The following is a 20,149-nucleotide window of genomic DNA, read 5'->3' as shown; positions in this document are numbered from 1 at the left end:
GATTACCATCCTCATCCATTCTGTTCAACACGGATTTAAATTGACAGACATGAGAACATTTATTATACTCAAAATACCTATGGAATACTTATATAATTCAGTAATCATCAATTTAACATGATACAATGCATTATCACACACATTCACAAGGCGGCAGTACCTTATCATTATAACGCCTACAGGCGTCTCAGCGATACATCCAATAGTCCGTCCCTATACTGTTCAGTCCGGTTAGACAACATTTAGCAGGCAGACTGGGAATACGCGCACGGTGGCTGTTTTTGCATTTTGTGAAAATCATTCTTTGGGGATGTGAATATATTTCTTGCTGTGGTGGAGACATTAAATCGAGACGCGTGGACGATGATGGACTCGTTTGGAATCGTACTTTTACCGCAAATGATGAAACAAAGAGGACGGGACTCATGGCGACCATTGCTCGGCAGCTTGGTTCTGCTTTTATCATTTAATGCGGCTTCGGCACAGCTGAGATACTCAATATCTGAGGAACTGAAAGAGGGAAGTTCTGTTGGCAATATAGCAAAGGATTTGGGAATAGACCTGAGTGTAATGAAGCAGAGAGGATTTCGTATAATGTCAGGCACGAGTGAAGCTCTTTTTAAGGTAAATGCGAATGACGGCGTTCTTTACACGAACCATAAAATAGACCGAGAAGAGGTGTGTAAGGAGAGCACTGTGTGTTTGATTAACCTTAAAACCGTTCTCGAAAACCCACTGGAAGTTCATTATGTCACCGTGGAGATAACAGATTTAAACGACCACTCTCCCACATTTCCGGAGAAAACAAAGAGGCTCGAAATCTTCGAGTCTGCGTTGCCAGGGGCAAAATATCAGCTACAGAATGCCCACGATCCGGATGGTGGCACAAACTCAGTCCAACAGTATAAAATCAGTCAGAATGACCATTTTCGTTTAGAAATTAAAGATCGAGGACGGGATGGTAAAACCCCAATTTTACAATTACAGAGACAGCTCGACAGAGAGGCTAGAAGTAACCATAAATTGTTGTTGACAGCTATAGATGGCGGAAATCCACCCAAAACAGGCACAGTTGAAATATACATCGATGTTCTGGATGTTAATGATAATATGCCGGTGTTCACAAAGGACACATATTCAGTGGTGCTTCAGGAGAATTCTGCAATTGGCACAACAGTCATCCAAGTTAACGCAACGGATTTGGACGAAGGTGCCAACGGAGAAGTGGTTTATTCATTCGGCAGTGATGTAAAAGATAAAATACGGGAACTGTTTGAAATCGACTCTGTTACTGGAGAGATCACTGTGAAAGGTCGTGTAGACTTTGAGGAACAAGACAGTTATGACATCGATATACAGGCCACCGATAAGGGACTCATTCCATTCAGAACAGATAAAAGTGTTATTATTAAAATCAGAGATACGAACGATAATGCTCCTGAGATAGAGGTGGCGTCATTGTCAAACGCGGTTTCAGAGGACTCTCGACCAGGAACAACCGTAGCGCTTATCAGCATTACCGATTTGGATTCTGGCGTAAATGGCAAAATAATTAGCTCTGTCGCTGAAGACGGCCCATTTACATTGACTCCATCTATACAAGACAACATGTTTGCTGTAGTCACTAAATCACAGCTCGACAGGGAACAACAATCAAGTTATGATATTACAATAATCGCTAAAGACGCAGGCGAACCAGCATTGACATCCGAAAAAACTATTAACGTGTTTGTGTCCGATACGAATGACAACAGTCCTGAGTTTTCACTGAGCCCCTACACCTTCTACATCACCGAAAATAACACTCCAGGAGCCTCAGTGTTTTCTGTGAGAGCGTCTGACAGGGACGAGGGAGAAAATGCGCTTATTTCATATCATATTCTCAGAAATTCTGGTAGTGAAAATAAAGTGACATCGTTTCTTAATATGAACTCCGAGAACGGAGACATTATGGCTCTGAAAAGTTTTGATTTTGAAACAGTGAAAACGTTCAAGTTCCACGTTGTTGCGTCAGATTCTGGAACTCCGTCACTGAGCAGCAACGTCACAGTGAACGTGTTCATTCTGGATCAGAACGACAACGCTCCAGTCATCCTGTATCCAGTCAGCTCCAACGGCTCTGCTGAAGGTGTGGAGGAGATTCCCCGCAATGTGAACGCAGGACACTTGGTGACTAAAGTCAGAGCCTATGACGCTGATATAGGATATAACGGCTGGTTACTGTTTTCACTGCAGGAAGTTACTGACCACAGTCTCTTTGGTTTGGACCGCTATACAGGACAGATCAGAACACTTCGCTCATTCACAGAGACAGACGAGGCTGAGCACAAACTGCTCATACTGGTCAAAGACAATGGGAACGTGTCACTCTCAGCAACAGCTACTGTCATTGTCAAAGTTGTGGAGCCCAAAGAAGCGTTTGCAGCTTCTGATGTGAAAAGTTCAACAAAAGCAGATGAGGACAATAATGTGACTTTTTACCTGATGATAACTTTGGGCTCAGTTTCAGCTCTTTTTCTCATCAGTATCATCGTGCTGATTTCAATGCAGTGCTCAAAGTCCACAGACTTCACTTCTAAATATCTACAAGAGCCCAATTATGATGGGACACTGTGTCACAGCATCCAGTACAGATCTGGAGACAAACGCTACATGTTAGTTGGACCCAGGATGAGTATAGGATCTACTATAGTCCCAGGAAGCCATGCCAATACTCTAGTGCTGCCTGACAGGAGAGGGACTTCTGGAGAGGTAAGCTAGTTTCACACTCTGTTGCAGTACTTTGTGTAGCCTTATTCTGAACAAATAGTAATACATTGATACCTAATATCATTGCATTTATTGTTCCTGAGATATTGCATCTGTGGGATCAAAATGAGTAAAATGTTTGGTTATGAAGCAAGAATTACTGACTTTCACAATTGCATTACCCTGATAAAATGAATGGGAAAACATTGTCTTCCTTCAATGATCAGACTCTTCTTTACAGAAGATATATACATTTATCTTGTATTAAAAAAAGAGGTATGTGCCATAATGTTGGATTGCTTATACACATAGATGATATCAGTGTGGCAGTGGCATAGTTATGTGCAATTTGTGAGGAGCAACCAGCTTACAGTAATATTCCAATCTCAAGAAAGTGAGGATGCAAATTGAGTAGTCATAGTCAACACGCTGTTTTGTATCAGAGCTTCTGATGTCTCGTGGCCACTGGTATGACAGGTTACTAGTATATATCTTTTCTGTTAACCTTCCTGCTCAATTAAATCACAGTTGTTTGTGTATATAAACTCTTGATGCAGTTGGAATATAATCTCTCGTGTTGTAAATCTGAAAATGCAGTGGTGGTTGAACTGAGTGCAGACTGTCGCTGACCTTGGTGCTGAAACAGTTGAACTCAATTCTCTTTCCCTTCTGTGCCTTTGTTAGCCTAATTATTTTTTTTCGGTCTAATTTAATACATAATTAGTAACGAAATGATGACTAGGGGTTCTTGTATCCACAAACAAACTGTCAAATGAAGGAGTAGGAGCCTCTTTGTTTCCTCTGAAAATATAGTTTTTCCTTTTTCTTGATTATATGTTTAAAATTATTTTTTCGTGCAAAGTCAACATTTTGTCATGCATTTATTTCAGATACAGCACTGTAGTGTGGTTCATGGTCACTTGGTGTCGGTATAATGACAGAAAAATATTTCACATGTTTTCGTCATAGCCAATAGACCCATCCCATTTCTCATCAAACCATCACTGACCGAGCCTTTTCCACGAACAGCTTGAACTCACAATTTACCTTATATCTCATCTCATCTCGTGCTCTGGGAGAGAATGATTGGATTATGAAAAACTATGTGACGGAAAGACTGGTCGTTATTTTACGGATATAGCCTTTTGAAAGATTTTTTTATTTTCATTCGCGTCATGGAACAAAGGGGATGTCAGACGTGGATAGAGCGGACAAAGTGGATGGTCTACGTGATGGTTTTGGTCACGGTTTGTGGCAGAGTTTCAGCACAAGTCCGATATTCCGTCGCTGAGGAAGTGAAAGAAGGAACTGCTGTTGGAAATATTGCGAAGGATTTAGGTCTCGATAAGACCACGCTGAAAGAGAGGGGGTACCGCATTGTCTACAGCTCCACAGAGCCTCCTTTTCGAGTAAATCAGGACGATGGGATATTGTATGTGAACCGTAAAATTGACAGAGAGGAAGCGTGCGACCGAAGCAAGGTTTGTCTCATCGAATTAAAAACTGTACTAGAAAACCCGCTGGAGGTCCACTACGTAGCAGTGGACATTCTGGATGTAAACGACCACGCACCGATCTTTCCTGAAAGTGAGAAAATGTTAGAGATTTATGAATCTGCATTACCGGGAGCAAGATTTCAGCTACAAGCTGCTCGTGATGCTGATAGTGGCTTATTATCCGTTCAGCAGTATAAGTTGAGTCACAATGAACATTTTCGTTTGGAGGTGAAAGATCGCGGCGAGGACCGTAAAACTCCCAGTTTAGTTCTTCAAAAACACCTGGATAGAGAATCCGTTAAAACCCATGTGTTACTTCTGACAGCCACTGACGGAGGTAAACCTCCACGCTCCGGTAACATGACAATAATTGTTGATGTCTCTGATGTTAATGATAATCCCCCGGTTTTCACACAGGATTCATATCATGTAAATCTAAAAGAGAATTCTCCACTGGGCACGACTGTTATTCATGTTAATGCAACAGATATGGACGAAGGTTCAAACGGTGAAGTTGAATATTCATTTGGGAATGACGTGGATGCACGAGTACGCGCACGTTTCGATTTAAATCCGGTGACCGGAGTCATTACTGTGGCAGGGGCCATAGATTTTGAAGACAGTGCCAGATATGAAATTGATATACAGGCATCAGACAAAGGTGCAGCGACACTGACAACAGACAAACCCGTCATTATAAATATTATTGACGTAAATGACAACGCACCAGAGATTGAGGTGACATCTTTTTCACGCGCACTCCCGGAAGATTCAAAACCAGGGACCACAGTGGCGTTGATTAGTGTCAAAGACGCAGATTCTGGTCTCAATGGAAAAGTATTATGTCATATAAGTCAAGATCTGCCCTTTCTGCTCGCTCCATCTTTACAAAACAACATGTATTCTCTAGTCACTAAGTTGCTTTTGGATCGAGAGAAGCAATCACAATATGATGTAACAATCGTCGCTAAAGACGCAGGCGAACCATCCCTGTCATCAGATAAAACTATAAGCATTGTTGTGTCAGATGTGAATGACAACAGTCCAGAGTTTTCTCAGAGCCCATATACTTTTTACATAACCGAGAACAACAGCCCAGGAGCGTCTATTTTATCAGTGACAGCCCGTGATGACGACGAAGGAAGTAATGCGCTGATTTCATATCAAATTTTGAGGGGCAGGGGAGAAGACAACCTGCTCAGCTCCTTTCTAAACATCAACACTGAGAACGGAGACATCATGGCTCTAAAAAGTTTCGACTTTGAAACGGTGAAAACATTCGAGTTCCACGTTGTTGCGTCAGATTCTGGAACTCCGTCACTGAGCAGCAACGTCACAGTGAACGTGTTCATTCTGGATCAGAACGACAACGCTCCAGTCATCCTGTATCCAGTCAGCTCCAACGGTTCTGCTGAAGGTGTGGAGGAGATTCCCCGCAATGTGAACGCAGGACACTTGGTGACTAAAGTCAGAGCCTATGACGCTGATATAGGATATAACGGCTGGTTACTGTTTTCACTGCAGGAAGTTACTGACCACAGTCTCTTTGGTTTGGACCGCTATACAGGACAGATCAGAACACTTCGCTCATTCACAGAGACAGACGAGGCTGAGCACAAACTGCTCATACTGGTCAAAGACAATGGGAACGTGTCACTCTCAGCAACAGCTACTGTCATTGTCAAAGTTGTGGAGCCCAAAGAAGCTTTTGCTGCTTCTGATGTGAAAAGTTCAACAAAAGCAGATGAGGACAATAATATGACTTTTTACCTGATGATAACTTTGGGCTCAGTTTCAGCTCTTTTTCTCATCAGTATCATCGTGCTGATTTCAATGCAGTGCTCAAAGTCCACAGACTTCACTTCTAAATATCTACAAGAGCCCAATTATGATGGGACACTGTGTCACAGCATCCAGTACAGATCTGGAGACAAACGCTACATGTTAGTTGGACCCAGGATGAGTATAGGATCTACTATAGTCCCAGGAAGCCATGCCAACACTCTAGTGCTGCCTGACAGGAGGGGGACTTCTGGAGAGGTAAGATTGCATTGAAAGTGTAGCTGATAATAACATGTATATTTCTTGGGGAATAGCAGAGCATCTTTTCAGTAAAGATTTTAATTATTTTGACTTTTACTGATTGGAGCTCTCTTCATTGTGCTTGGTGCTGATGAACTACTGTGCTTTTTGGTTGTGGTGCATTATTGTGTCTTGGATTCCATATTTTTTTATTCGTGGTTGTTTAATGTGTTGCTGTATGTACTGCCCACTGTGACCCTCTGTTATTAAAAGGGAGAGTTATTAACTCCAATGGCTTTATCATTCAGATCTGTTTGAACTGTTTATATGGATGTAGGAACGTTTCGTCTCCATAGATTAAAATTTTACAAGAAAACTACAACTTGTGTAAATAACAATGTGAACGCCTGGTGTCAGTGTAGTTCAGCGATTCTTTGCTTTTGGCAGCACTTTACGTCACGAGCTTTATTCAAACCAAGCCCTTGCATTTGTCTAAAACAGAAACGCTTTCGTAGGTTCCACATCGTGATTGTCAGCCAGTAGTGTGTTTTGCTTCCAGCATATTTCTTTTTTGTAAAACAGACCAAGGCATCGTTCAGGACCTGTGATTTCATATACGACGTATTTAATGGACTGTTGTATGTCATATTCAAGTCATGGAACAAAGAGGACAATGCAAATCGTGGAGGAAACGGTGCTGGTTTTTCCTCATGGTGGTTTTGGACGTATTATGGAACGGAGCTTTTGCGCAGATCAGATATTCGATATCCGAGGAGGTTGAAGATGGAACTGTGGTCGGGAATATAGCTAAAGATTTGGGACTAGATAAGAGTGCGCTAAAAGACAGAGGATATCGCATTGTCACAGGCTCGGCTGAACCTCTGTTTCAGGTGAATCAAAATGATGGCGTCCTGTATGTGAAGAGAGGAATAGATAGAGAGGAGGTGTGCGAACGGACCAGCCCGTGTTTGATCCAGCTGAAAACCGTGCTAGAAAACCCGCTGGAGATCCACTATGTGACGGTGGAAATACTCGACATAAACGATCACTCGCCCGTGTTTCCAGAGAAAGAAAAGCGGCTCGAGATTTCCGAGTCGGCTCTAGCAGGGGCGAGATTTCAACTGCAAGCGGCGCGGGACCCCGACGTAGGCCAGTTCTCCATTCAGCAATACAAACTCAGCCATAACGAGTATTTCAGGGTAGAAGTCAAAGATCGAGGCGAGGACCGTAAAGTGCCATTTTTAGTTCTGCAGAAGCAGCTGGATAGAGAAGCAGCAGGGAAACATAAGCTACGTCTCACGGCGGTTGATGGAGGAAAACCGGTGAAGTCTGGTAATATAGAAATAATTGTGGACGTACTTGATGTTAATGACAACTCGCCCGTGTTCACAAAGGAGCTGTATTCTGCCACTCTTAAAGAAAACGTTCCCGTTGGCACTGTGGTGATTCAGGTTAATGCAACTGATTCGGACCAGGGTGCAAACGGAGAAATAATATATTCGTTTGGTAACGAAGTTGATTTGAAAGTAATGGATTTATTCAGTATCGATCCAATCACTGGTGAGATTCAAGTAACAGGTCCGATAGATTTCGAAAAGAGTAAAAGTTATGAAATTGATATTCAGGCGTCTGATAAAGGACCAGCCCCTCTCACAACTGACAAAAGTGTTACGATAACTGTTGTTGATGTTAATGATAATGCTCCCGAGATAGAGGTGACTTCGTTTTCAAACTCCATCAAGGAGGATTCAAAAATAGGAACAACAGTTGCTCTCATTAGTGTCGGTGATTTAGACTCTGGAATCAACGGTAAAATAATTTGCTCAATTAAAGATGATGTTCCCTTCACTCTGTCTCCATCGCTGCAAGAAAACATGTTCGCTGTTGTCACCAGGTCACAGCTGGACAGGGAAGTTATTTCTCAATATGACGTCACCATTACTGCAAAAGATACAGGCGAACCTTCGTTTTTAACAGAAAAGACTATAAGCGTCGTTGTATCAGATGTGAATGACAACAGTCCAGAGTTTTCATCGAGCCCCTATTCGTTTTATATCACTGAGAATAACAGTCCCGCAGCCTCAGTGTTTTCAGTAAAAGCCTCTGATCGTGACGAAGACAATAATGCTCTCGTTTCATATCATATTTTGAGAGATGTTAGCGGGGATAAATTGTCCTCGTTTCTAAATATTAACTCTGAGAACGGAGACATCATGGCTCTGAAAAGTTTCGACTTTGAAACAGTTAAAACTTTCCAGTTCCACGTTGTTGCGTCAGATTCTGGAACTCCGTCACTGAGCAGCAACGTCACAGTGAACGTGTTTATTCTGGATCAGAACGACAACGCTCCAGTCATCCTGTATCCAGTCAGCTCCAACGGTTCTGCTGAAGGTGTGGAGGAGATTCCCCGCAATGTGAACGCAGGACACTTGGTGACTAAAGTCAGAGCCTATGACGCTGATATAGGATATAACGGCTGGTTACTGTTTTCACTGCAGGAAGTTACTGACCACAGTCTCTTTGGTTTGGACCGCTATACAGGACAGATCAGAACACTTCGCTCATTCACAGAGACAGACGAGGCTGAGCACAAACTGCTCATACTGGTCAAAGACAATGGGAACGTGTCACTCTCAGCAACAGCTACTGTCATTGTCAAAGTTGTGGAGCCCAAAGAAGCTTTTGCTGCTTCTGATGTGAAAAGGTCAACAAAAGCAGATGAGGACAATAATGTGACTTTTTACCTGATGATAACCTTGGGCTCAGTTTCAGCTCTTTTTCTCATCAGTATCATCGTGCTGATTTCAATGCAGTGCTCAAAGTCCACAGACTTCACTTCTAAATATCTACAAGAGCCGAATTATGATGGGACACTGTGTCACAGCATCCAGTACAGATCTGGAGACAAACGCTACATGTTAGTTGGACCCAGGATGAGTATAGGATCTACTATAGTCCCAGGAAGCCATGCCAATACTCTAGTGCTGCCTGACAGGAGGGGGACATCTGGTGAGGTAAGGTTGATTCAAACAATAGTGTGTTTGTTACAAATTCACTCGATATCAAGCACTATATGATGCTGGTAATCTACATGTGAGGCAAACTTAAATGTCTGACAACAACTGCAAAGCTGTATCTACAATATGTTTGTTTAATATTTCTCTACATTTGACAAATTCTCACTGTCAATATTTTTAAACATATTTCCCACCCTTTTTTGAAAGTACATCTTACAAGGATTGTAAGATTTTGGTAAATAATATAGATTAGTTGTTTTAGATTAGGGCAATCATTGTGGCATTGTTACCAACCCTTGCAGTGTAATTGTAAATTTATATTTCACAGTAGTTGCACGATACCAAATTTAAAGCAGATGGAATTTAAGCTTTGTAAAACCTGTGGCATATTTGCTGGTGTGTTGGCTTATACAAAATTGTGCTGTGCTTCTTTTTGTAGATGTGGTATTTAATCTGTTGGTTTGGCTTTACGTTGTCAGCATGATCCTTTAAGTTTTAAACAAAATACATTTCTGTATGGTAGGTTAACCTGGGCTAATTTAAACATCAACACTAACTAAGTACCTAAATGTCCAAACTAGTTCATTAATGTCGTCACCGCTTTTAAAAGCCTTATCTTCGTTTACCTTAGTACAGTTTCTTGCAGGCGATAATTTGATTAATGCCTCTTCTTCATTAGTGTAATGTCTGTCTTTACAACCCATATTCTGAAGTCCATAAATAAACATACAGGCCAACTAAAACTGTAACTGCTACTACCATATATGCTACTTGCAAGTCATGTAGTCTTGATAGTGCATTAAAATGAGAGAAGTCCTACTTTTAGCAAAATACACGTACCTGGCTTCAGTTTCACAGTGCCCACACTACACTCATCCAGTGACAACACACAATATAAGTTCTCTTGAAATAGATATGATGTGGCAGCATTTGAGAAAACGAAATAATGCAGGAGCTGATGGTGCATTATTGTTCAATGAAGTCGAAATAGATGGAAAACCTTCACATGTTGCTGGAGTGAACTACAGTCACTGTCCATGGTTCTGAAAATGTTTGGCCTCGTTCTCAGTAATTCTCCTTTCCTTCCCTTGCATAGAGAGGATGTGTCGCATGGTGTCAGTGTAATGTTAAAAGTCAACATAACAGCGGCTTGTCCTCGTTGCATTTTGGTTCCGCCTCTTGATACAATTTTCACTTGAACATTAGCTTGTTCAGTTCGCATTGTCCGCCACCATTTCTGCCTGTGTAGGTGGAGACTAGACGTGTTTATGTATCGACGTGTTGGATTCTGTTTATAAAACGTGGTTTTTGTCCTTGTGATGGATTAACGATGATTTCGGTTTTAACCATGGAACAAAGAAGATTCAAGCCTCGAGGGGAACGTGGATATTTGATCAGCTGCTTGGTTGCGGCGCTTTTGTGGAGCGGAACATCGGCGCAAATACGCTATTCAATCCCCGAGGAAGTAAACGAAGGAACTGTGGTTGGCAATGTCGCAAAGGATCTTGGATTAGATAAGAACACGCTGAAAGAGAGGAAGTATCGCATTGTCTCCAGTAACGCGGATCCTCTTTTCCATGTAAATCAGAACGATGGTATCCTGTATGTGAGCCGGAAGATTGACAGAGAGGAGGTGTGCGCTCAGAGCAGTACGTGTTTAATTAATCTAAAAACCGTGTTAGAAAACCCACTGGAGGTTCACTACGTGGGAGTGGAGGTGCTGGATATAAATGATCACTCTCCCAGTTTCCCAGAGAAAGACAAAAGGCTGGAGATTTCAGAGTCCGTGTTACCCGGAGCTCGATTTCAGCTCAAAGCATCACGGGATCCAGACAGTGGTCATTTTTCAGTGCAACAATATAAACTCAGCCAAAACGATCATTTTCGTTTGGAAGTTAAAGATAAAGGAGACGATGGTAAAATACCAGTATTAGTCGTTAAAAAATCTTTGGACAGGGAAACTGCAGGAAGCCATTCCTTAATACTGACTGCACTGGATGGAGGTAAACCCCCGAAATCCGGCGATATGAATATTTTAGTAAATGTTCTAGATGTGAATGATAACGCTCCTGTTTTCACTAATGATGTTTATTCTGTAATGCTGAATGAAAATGCTCCAGTCGGAACAACAGTCATACAAGTGAATGCAACTGACAAAGATGAAGGATCAAACGGAGATGTGTTTTTTTCGTTTAGCAGCAGTATGAATCAAAACATATTAAACCTTTTTGATATTAGTCAATTAACAGGTGAAATAACTGTTAAAGGTTTAATCGACTATGAAGAGAAGGATAGATATGAAATTGAAATTGAGGCTTCAGATAAAGGTTTTGCTCCCCTAACTACAGAAAAAAGTGTCATTATCAAGATAGTTGATGTGAATGACAATGCACCTGAGATTGAGGTCACCTCATTTTCGAGCTCCATCCCTGAAGACTCCAGACCTGGAACTACAGTTGCTCTGATCAGTGTAAATGACTTGGACTCTGGTCTGAATGGAAAAGTTATTTGCTCCATAGTTGAGAATGTTCCTTTCACTTTATCACCATCTTTACAAGATAAAATGTATTCATTAGTAACCAAATCCCCTCTGGACAGAGAGAAACAGTCACATTATGACCTGACAATAACTGCGAAAGACGCTGGTCAACCTCCATTATCATCTGAGAAGACAATAAATGTTGTGGTGTCAGATGTGAATGACAACAGTCCTGACTTTTCACTGAGCCCCTATACTTTCTATGTCACAGAGAGTAACAATCCAGGCACCTCTGTGTTTTCTGTCAAAGCTTTTGATGCTGATGAGAATGAGAATGCACATATTTCTTATCATATTCTCAGAGATGGAAGTGAAGATAATAAACTGACTTCATTTCTAAATATTAACTCTGAGAACGGAGACATCATGGCTCTAAAAAGTTTCGACTTTGAAACAGTCAAAACTTTCCAGTTCCACGTTGTAGCGTCAGATTCTGGAACTCTGTCACTGAGCAGCAACGTCACAGTGAACGTGTTCATTCTGGATCAGAACGACAACGCTCCAGTCATCCTGTATCCAGTCAGCTCCAACGGTTCTGCTGAAGGTGTGGAGGAGATTCCCCGCAATGTGAACGCAGGACACTTGGTGACTAAAGTCCGAGCCTATGACGCTGATATAGGATATAACGGCTGGTTACTGTTTTCACTGCAGGAAGTTACTGACCACAGTCTCTTTGGTTTGGACCGCTATACAGGACAGATCAGAACACTTCGCTCATTCACAGAGACAGACGAGGCTGAGCACAAACTGCTCATACTGGTCAAAGACAATGGGAACGTGTCACTCTCAGCAACAGCTACTGTCATTGTCAAAGTTGTGGAGCCCAAAGAAGCTTTTGCAGCTTCTGATGTGAAAAGTTCAACAAAAGCAGATGAGGACAATAATGTGACTTTTTACCTGATGATAACTTTGGGCTCAGTTTCAGCTCTTTTTCTCATCAGTATCATCGTGCTGATTTCAATGCAGTGCTCAAAGTCCACAGACTTCACTTCTAAATATCTACAAGAGCCCAATTATGATGGGACACTGTGTCACAGCATCCAGTACAGATCTGGAGACAAACGCTACATGTTAGTTGGACCCAGGATGAGTATAGGATCTACTATAGTCCCAGGAAGCCATGCCAATACTCTAGTGCTGCCTGACAGGAGGGGGACTTCTGGAGAGGTAAGATTACTTCAGTGGAAATTGTTATTGTTCTGCAAAACATCATCTTTGTCTCATTGAGTAAGACTTTGCATAATATGACTCTGGATTTTCGAGGCTTTGATCTTTACTAGCAATTGCAACTTCATGTCCTTTTTTGAACTCAGTTTTGATTGTTTTTAGTCGCAATATTTATGAATATCTCTATCAATGCTTTCAGATGAAGGTGAGGAATCAACTATTGAGTTTGTTCTTTGCACAGTTTCACTTATGGGAGTTTCTACATGTTTGCTGTTGTAATAATGGAATGCCTTTTGGAAAGTGAACAATAAGTATAGTTGCATTTCCAGTGAAATATCGTTTTATATGTAATAGGCTTGTAAACAATTAAAACTTGGAATTGAACACTGATATTAAATGAAGTTGAAAGCTTTTAAGTTAGTTTCGGTCGCTGGCCATGGTGCTGAACACGAGTGCTCACATTAACCACTCTGTGTTCAGAAACTGAAAGTATACTGTAAAACCATGCTGTGTCCCACTGTTCTTACTCATACCACTGGATATTACGATTTGACTACATCTAGATGGTATGTAGACTCCTAAAGCATTTTGAGAAGCTTTCCTCCACATTTATATCAAAGGATTTGTGCTGACAGAAAGCAGCCACTAACTCGCTATTTGTGCACTCTTTCGTTGCAAAAAACCCCCACAACAGGCAACCAATGGTTTTTGATTGTTGCTGCGAGAATGTATATCGCATGGTGTCAGTGTAACATCAAAAAGCAGCCGAGCACGAGCTCGTTTTCGTGGCGCACTGGTTCCACCTCTTTCGGGAGTCCTCCAGCCGATGCAGTCGTTTCTGAGCTTACCGCTGCCTTGGTAAAAACTGTTCCCCGTCATGTCTGTCGTTTTTGGAAGAGGAGGAACATTTCAACACGTCTAAGAGTTGGATGTTGTCAGTATAAAGAAGTGGTTGTTTATCTGAGGGATTTTTGACGGATACGTGTGTTACGATGGAACAAAGAAGACGCGAGGGGCGAACAGCGCATGGATATTTGATCAGCTGCTTGGTTGCAGTGCTTTTGTGGAGCGTGGCCGCGGCACAAATACGATATTCAGTCCCCGAGGAGGTAAACGAAGGAACTGTGGTTGGAAATATCGCAAAGGATCTTGGATTAGATAAGAACACGCTGAGAGAGAGGAAGTATCGCATTGTCTCCAGTAACGCGGATCCTCTTTTCCATGTAAATCAGAACGATGGCATCCTGTATGTGAGCCGCAAGATTGACAGAGAGGAGGTGTGCGCGCAGAGCAGTACGTGTTTAATCAATCTAAAAACCGTGTTAGAAAACCCACTGGAGGTTCACTATGTGGGAGTGGAGGTGCTGGATATAAATGATCACTCTCCCACTTTCCCAGATGAAGACAAAACGTTAGAGATTCCAGAATCTGTGTTACCGGGAGTGCGTACTCCTCTGCAACCCGCTCGAGATCCAGACGGTGGAGCATTTTCTGTTCAGCAATATAGACTCAGCCCAAACGATCACTTCCGCCTGGAAGTTAAAGATAAAGGAGAAGATGGTAAAATACCTATTTTAATTGTCCAAAAATCTTTGGATAGAGAGACAGCAGGAAGTCACTCGTTGGTGCTGACTGCACTGGATGGAGGAAAACCTCCAAAATCTGGAGAAATTAATATTCTAGTAAAAGTTTTAGATATAAATGATAATGCTCCGGTTTTCTCTCAGGACGTTTATTCTGTGATGCTCGATGAGAATGCCCCTATTGGAACAACAGTCATACAAGTGAACGCAACTGATGTAGACGATGGACCTGGCGGAGAGATATTTTTTTCATTTAGCAGTATCGTTAATCCTAGGTTCTTGAAGCTTTTTGATATTAATCCATCGACAGGTGAAATAACTGTCAAGGGATTAATCAACTTTGAGGAAAAGGATAAATATGAAATTGAAATCCAAGCATCAGATAAAGGTCTTGTTCCTCTATCCACTCAAAAAAGTGTCATTATCAAGATAGTTGATGTGAATGACAATGCACCTGAGATTGAGGTCACCTCATTTTCAAGCTCCATCCCTGAAGACTCCAGACCTGGAACTACAGTTGCTCTGATCAGTGTAAATGACTTGGACTCTGGTCTGAATGGAAAAGTTATTTGCTCCATAGTTGAGAATGTTCCTTTCACTTTATCACCATCTTTACAAGATAAAATGTATTCATTAGTAACCAAATCCCCTCTGGACAGAGAGAAACAGTCACATTATGACCTGACAATAACTGCAAAAGACGCTGGTCAACCTCCATTATCATCTCAGAAGACAATAAGTGTTGTGGTGTCAGATGTGAATGACAACAGTCCTGAGTTTTCACTGAGCCCCTATACTTTCTATGTCACAGAGAGTAACAATCCAGGCACCTCTGTGTTTTCTGTCAAAGCTTTTGATGCTGATGAGAATGAGAATGCACATATTTCTTATCACATTCTCAGAGATGGAAGTGAAGATAATAAACTGACTTCATTTCTAAATATTAACTCTGAGAACGGAGACATCATGGCTCTACAAAGTTTCGACTTTGAAACAGTGAAAACGTTCAAGTTCCACGTTGTTGCCTCAGATTCTGGAACTCCGTCACTGAGCAGCAACGTCACAGTGAACGTGTTCATTCTGGATCAGAACGACAACGCTCCAGTCATCCTGTATCCAGTCAGCTCCAACGGTTCTGCTGAAGGTGTGGAGGAGATTCCCCGCAATGTGAACGCAGGACACTTGGTGACTAAAGTCAGAGCCTATGACGCTGATATAGGATATAACGGCTGGTTACTGTTTTCACTGCAGGAAGTTACTGACCACAGTCTCTTTGGTTTGGACCGCTATACAGGACAGATCAGAACACTTCGCTCATTCACAGAGACAGACGAGGCTGAGCACAAACTGCTCATACTGGTCAAAGACAATGGGAACGTGTCACTCTCAGCAACAGCTACTGTCATTGTCAAAGTTGTGGAGCCCAAAGAAGCTTTTGCAGCTTCTGATGTGAAAAGTTCAACAAAAGCAGATGAGGACAATAATGTGACTTTTTACCTGATGATAACTTTGGGCTCAGTTTCAGCTCTTTTTCTCATCAGTATCATCGTGCTGATTTCAATGCAGTGCTCAAAGTCCACAGACTTCACTTCTAAATATCTACAAGAGCCCAATTATGATGGGACACTGTGTCACAGCATCCAGTACAGATCTGGAGACAAACGCTACATGTTAGTTGGACCACGGATGAGTATAGGATCTACTATAGTCCCAGGAAGCCATGCCAATACTCTAGTGCTGCCTGACAGGAGAGGGACTTCTGGAGAGGTAAGATTACTTCAGTGGAAATTGTGAGGTGACTAAATGTGTTATTTGTCTGCAAAACATCAACTCTGTGTCATTGAGTGAGATTTCTCATAGTATGGCATTGGATCTGCTGGCTTTGGTTTACCCTGACAGTTATGACTTCATGTGCCTTTTGGACTAAGTTTTGGCGACAGCGTTGTTTTTTGCAGTCTCATTCTTGGTCAATATCTAAATGAAATCTTTCAGACGGAGGTGAGGACTGTAGTATTGAGCTTTCTCTCTGCACAGTGTCATTTAATGAAGTTTTCACATGTATGAGATTTTTCTAATGAAATGCTTTCTGCAAAGTTAATCATGCATACGGTCACATTCAGTGAAAAAAACATTTAGACGTCATAGGTTTGTAAACAATTAAAACTTGAAATTGAACACTATCATCAAATGCAGGTGGACAGATCTAAACTCAGTTGGTTTGGTCGCTGTCCATGGTGCTGAATGTGAGAGCTCAGGTTATCCGGTGTTCAAAAACTGTCAAACTGATTACTAACTGTATCAAAGTATTTTAAATTGTGCCACTTGATGTTGTAATATAAATGTATTTTAAGGTTTCATGTAGACTCCTCTCAACCTTCTAAGAGGCTTCCCTCTATGTCTTTATTAAATGTGTGTGCTGTGCTGTCAGAATGCAGCCACTACAAATATTTAAATCGACCTCTATTTGGACACATCTTTACTGCACAAAAACGCAGTTCGGTTGAAGTACCGGTGGCTTTTGATTTTTTGCTGCAAGAATTTAAATCGCATGGTGTCAGTGTAACATCAAAAAGCAGTCCAGCACGAGCTCGTTATCGTGGAGCTCTGGTTCCACCTCTTTCGGGAGTCCTCCAGCCGATGCAGTCGTTTCTGAGCTTACCGCTGCCTTTGTAAAAACTGTTCCCCATCATGTCTGTCGTTGTTGGAAGAGGATGAACATTTTCACACATGCAAGAGTCTGAAGTTGCCAGTATAACGAAGTGATCGTTTATCTGAGGGATTTTTGACGGATACGTTTGTTACGATGGAACAAAGAAGACGCGAGGGGCGAACAGCGCATGGATATTTGATCAGCTGCTTGGTTGTGGTTCTTTTGTGGAGCGTGGCCGCGGCACAAATACGCTATTCAGTCCCCGAGGAAGTAAACGAAGGAACTGTGGTTGGAAATATCGCAAAGGATCTTGGATTAGATAAGAACACGCTGAGAGAGAGGAAGTATCGCATTGTCTCCAGTAACGCGGATCCTCTTTTCCATGTAAATCAGAACGATGGCATCCTGTATGTGAGCCGGAAGATTGACAGAGAGGAGGTGTGCGCGCAGAGCAATACGTGTTTAATCAATCTAAAAACCGTGTTAGAAAACCCACTGGAGGTTCACTATGTGGGAGTGGAGGTACTGGATATAAATGATCACTCTCCCACTTTCCCAGAGACAGAAACAACGTTAGAGATTTCAGAGTCTGTGTTACCCGGAGTACGTATTCAGCTAAAAGCATCGCGTGATTCAGACAGTGGTCATTTTTCCGTGCAACATTATAAACTTACAGACAATGATAATTTCCGTTTGGAAGTTAAGGATAAAGGAGACGATGGTAAAATACCAATATTAGTAATTCAAAAATCTTTGGACAGGGAAACTGCAGGGAGCCATTCCTTAATATTGACTGCACTGGATGGAGGTAAACCTCCGAAATCTGGTAAAATGAATATTCTAGTAAATGTTTTAGATATAAATGATAACGCTCCTGTTTTCACGAAAGATGTTTATTCTGTAATGCTCAATGAAAACACTCCAGTTGGAACAACAGTCATACAAGTGAATGCAACTGACAAAGATGAAGGATCAAATGGAGAAGTAGTTTACTCCTTTACCAACAGTATCAATCAGAAGTTATTAAAATTGTTTGATATAAATCCATCAACAGGCGAGATACTTGTGAAAGGTTCAATAGACTATGAGGAGAAAGACAAATATGACATTGAAATTCAAGCATCAGATAAAGGTTTTGCTCCACTGGCTACAGAAAAAAGTGTCATTATCAAGATAGTTGATGTGAATGACAATGCACCTGAGATTGAGGTGACCTCACTTTCAAGCTCCATCCCTGAAGACTCCAGACCTGGAACTACAGTTGCTCTGATCAGTGTAAATGACTTGGACTCTGGTCTGAATGGAAAAGTTATTTGCTCCATCGGTGAGAATGTTCCTTTCACTTTATCACCATCTTTACAAGATAAAATGTATTCATTAGTAACCAAATCCCCTCTGGACAGAGAGAAACAGTCACATTATGACCTGACAATAACTGCAAAAGATGCTGGTCAACCTCCATTATCATCTGAGAAGACAATAAGTGTTGTGGTGTCAGATGTGAATGACAACAGTCCAGAGTTTTCACTGAGCCCCTATACTTTCTATGTCACAGAGAGTAACAATCCAGGCACCTCTGTGTTTTCTGTCAAAGCTTTTGATGCTGATGAGAATGAGAATGCACATATTTCTTATCACATTCTCAGAGATGGAAGTGAAGATAATAAACTGACTTCATTTCTAAATATTAACTCTGAGAACGGAGACATCATGGCGCTAAAAAGTTTCGACTTTGAAACAGTCAAAACGTTCAAGTTCCACGTTGTAGCGTCAGATTCTGGAACTCTGTCACTGAGCAGCAACGTCACAGTGAACGTGTTCATTCTGGATCAGAACGACAACGCTCCAGTCATCCTGTATCCAGTCAGCTCCAACGGTTCTGCTGAAGGTGTGGAGGAGATTCCCCGCAATGTGAACGCAGGACACTTGGTGACTAAAGTCAGAGCCTATGACGCTGATATAGGATATAACGGCTGGTTACTGTTTTCACTGCAGGAAGTTACTGACCACAGTCTCTTTGGTTTGGACCGCTATACAGGACAGATCAGAACACTTCGCTCATTCACAGAGACAGACGAGGCTGAGCACAAACTTCTCATACTGGTCAAAGACAATGGGAACGTGTCACTCTCAGCAACAGCTACTGTCATTGTCAAAGTTGTGGAGCCCAAAGAAGCTTTTGCAGCTTCTGATGTGAAAAGTTCAACAAAAGCAGATGAGGACAATAATGTGACTTTTTACCTGATGATAACTTTGGGCTCAGTTTCAGCTCTTTTTCTCATCAGTGTCATCGTGCTGATTTCAATGCAGTGCTCAAAGTCCACAGACTTCACTTCTAAATATCTACAAGAGCCCAATTATGATGGGACACTGTGTCACAGCATCCAGTACAGATCTGGAGACAAACGCTACATGTTAGTTGGACCCAGGATGAGTATAGGATCTACTATAGTCCCAGGAAGCCATGCCAATACTCTAGTGCTGCCTGACAGAAGAGGGACTTCTGGAGAGGTAAGAAATGTAGCTTTTTTATCAGGGCAGAGATGCACATCATAAATATACATTTGCCAAAAATATGAAATCATCACACTCCTTTTCCAAACAGCTGAGCAGAAAATAACAATAGAAACATGAAGGAAATGGGGAGGTTTTGTGTTTTTGATCTACTGCTGAGTTTACTTGATCGTTTACAGGTGGTTGTTCATTTGGTTTCAAAATGGTGAATTGATTTCGGGAATCGCAGACCTTAATGCTGTTATGTCCTTCAAGAGATCCAGGAAAAGTAACAACAATTAATACACATTTGTCAAAAAGGTTCTTCCTATTTCATGCTCTTCTTTTGAACATGTTGCTTGATAAATTGGTGTATTTTACCCCAATGACGATTAATTCCAATGGCAAATTGCACCACCAATGTTTGAACATGC

General features: G+C 41.7%; 2 protein-coding genes across 14 annotated transcripts in view; both read left to right on the top strand.

The window, feature by feature from the left end:
• Positions 1-20,149, top strand: part of LOC109642908 (protocadherin alpha-C2-like) — a 167,555-nt gene that overhangs the window by 44,472 nt on the left and 102,934 nt on the right. The window contains exon 1 of one of the 13 annotated variants that reach the window (XM_069532012.1): positions 3,762-6,284. The exons of 8 other annotated variants lie outside the window; for them this stretch is intronic. In XM_069532012.1, the coding sequence (XP_069388113.1) occupies positions 3,924-6,284 (2,361 nt within the window). In that variant the 5' untranslated portion in view covers positions 3,762-3,923. Of the gene's footprint in view, positions 1-3,761; positions 6,285-6,740; positions 9,281-10,493; positions 12,990-13,805; positions 16,340-17,186; positions 19,734-20,149 lie in introns of those variants that run through there. 4 more of the 13 variants (XM_069532017.1, XM_069532010.1, XM_069532015.1 and 1 more) reach the window with 4 other exon arrangements.
• LOC109623885 (protocadherin alpha-3-like) lies at positions 216-2,775 on the top strand. Its single transcript, XM_069532026.1, has one exon. The coding sequence runs from the start codon at positions 364-366 to the stop codon at positions 2,758-2,760; it is 2,397 nt and encodes a 798-aa protein (XP_069388127.1). The 5' UTR covers positions 216-363; the 3' UTR covers positions 2,761-2,775.

The sequence above is a fragment of the Paralichthys olivaceus genome, chromosome 9, assembly GCF_024713975.1.
Source record: "Paralichthys olivaceus isolate ysfri-2021 chromosome 9, ASM2471397v2, whole genome shotgun sequence".
In the NCBI taxonomy this organism is placed as follows: Eukaryota; Metazoa; Chordata; class Actinopteri; order Pleuronectiformes; family Paralichthyidae; genus Paralichthys; species Paralichthys olivaceus.
The sequence above is the reverse complement of the archived record's forward strand: the minus strand, read 5'-3'. Positions and strand labels throughout refer to the sequence as shown.

Excerpts from the sequence above, each read along its gene's own strand:
- LOC109623885 (XM_069532026.1), top strand. The coding sequence starts at position 364 with ATGATGGACTCGTTTGGAATCGTACTTTTACCGCAAATGATGAAACAA.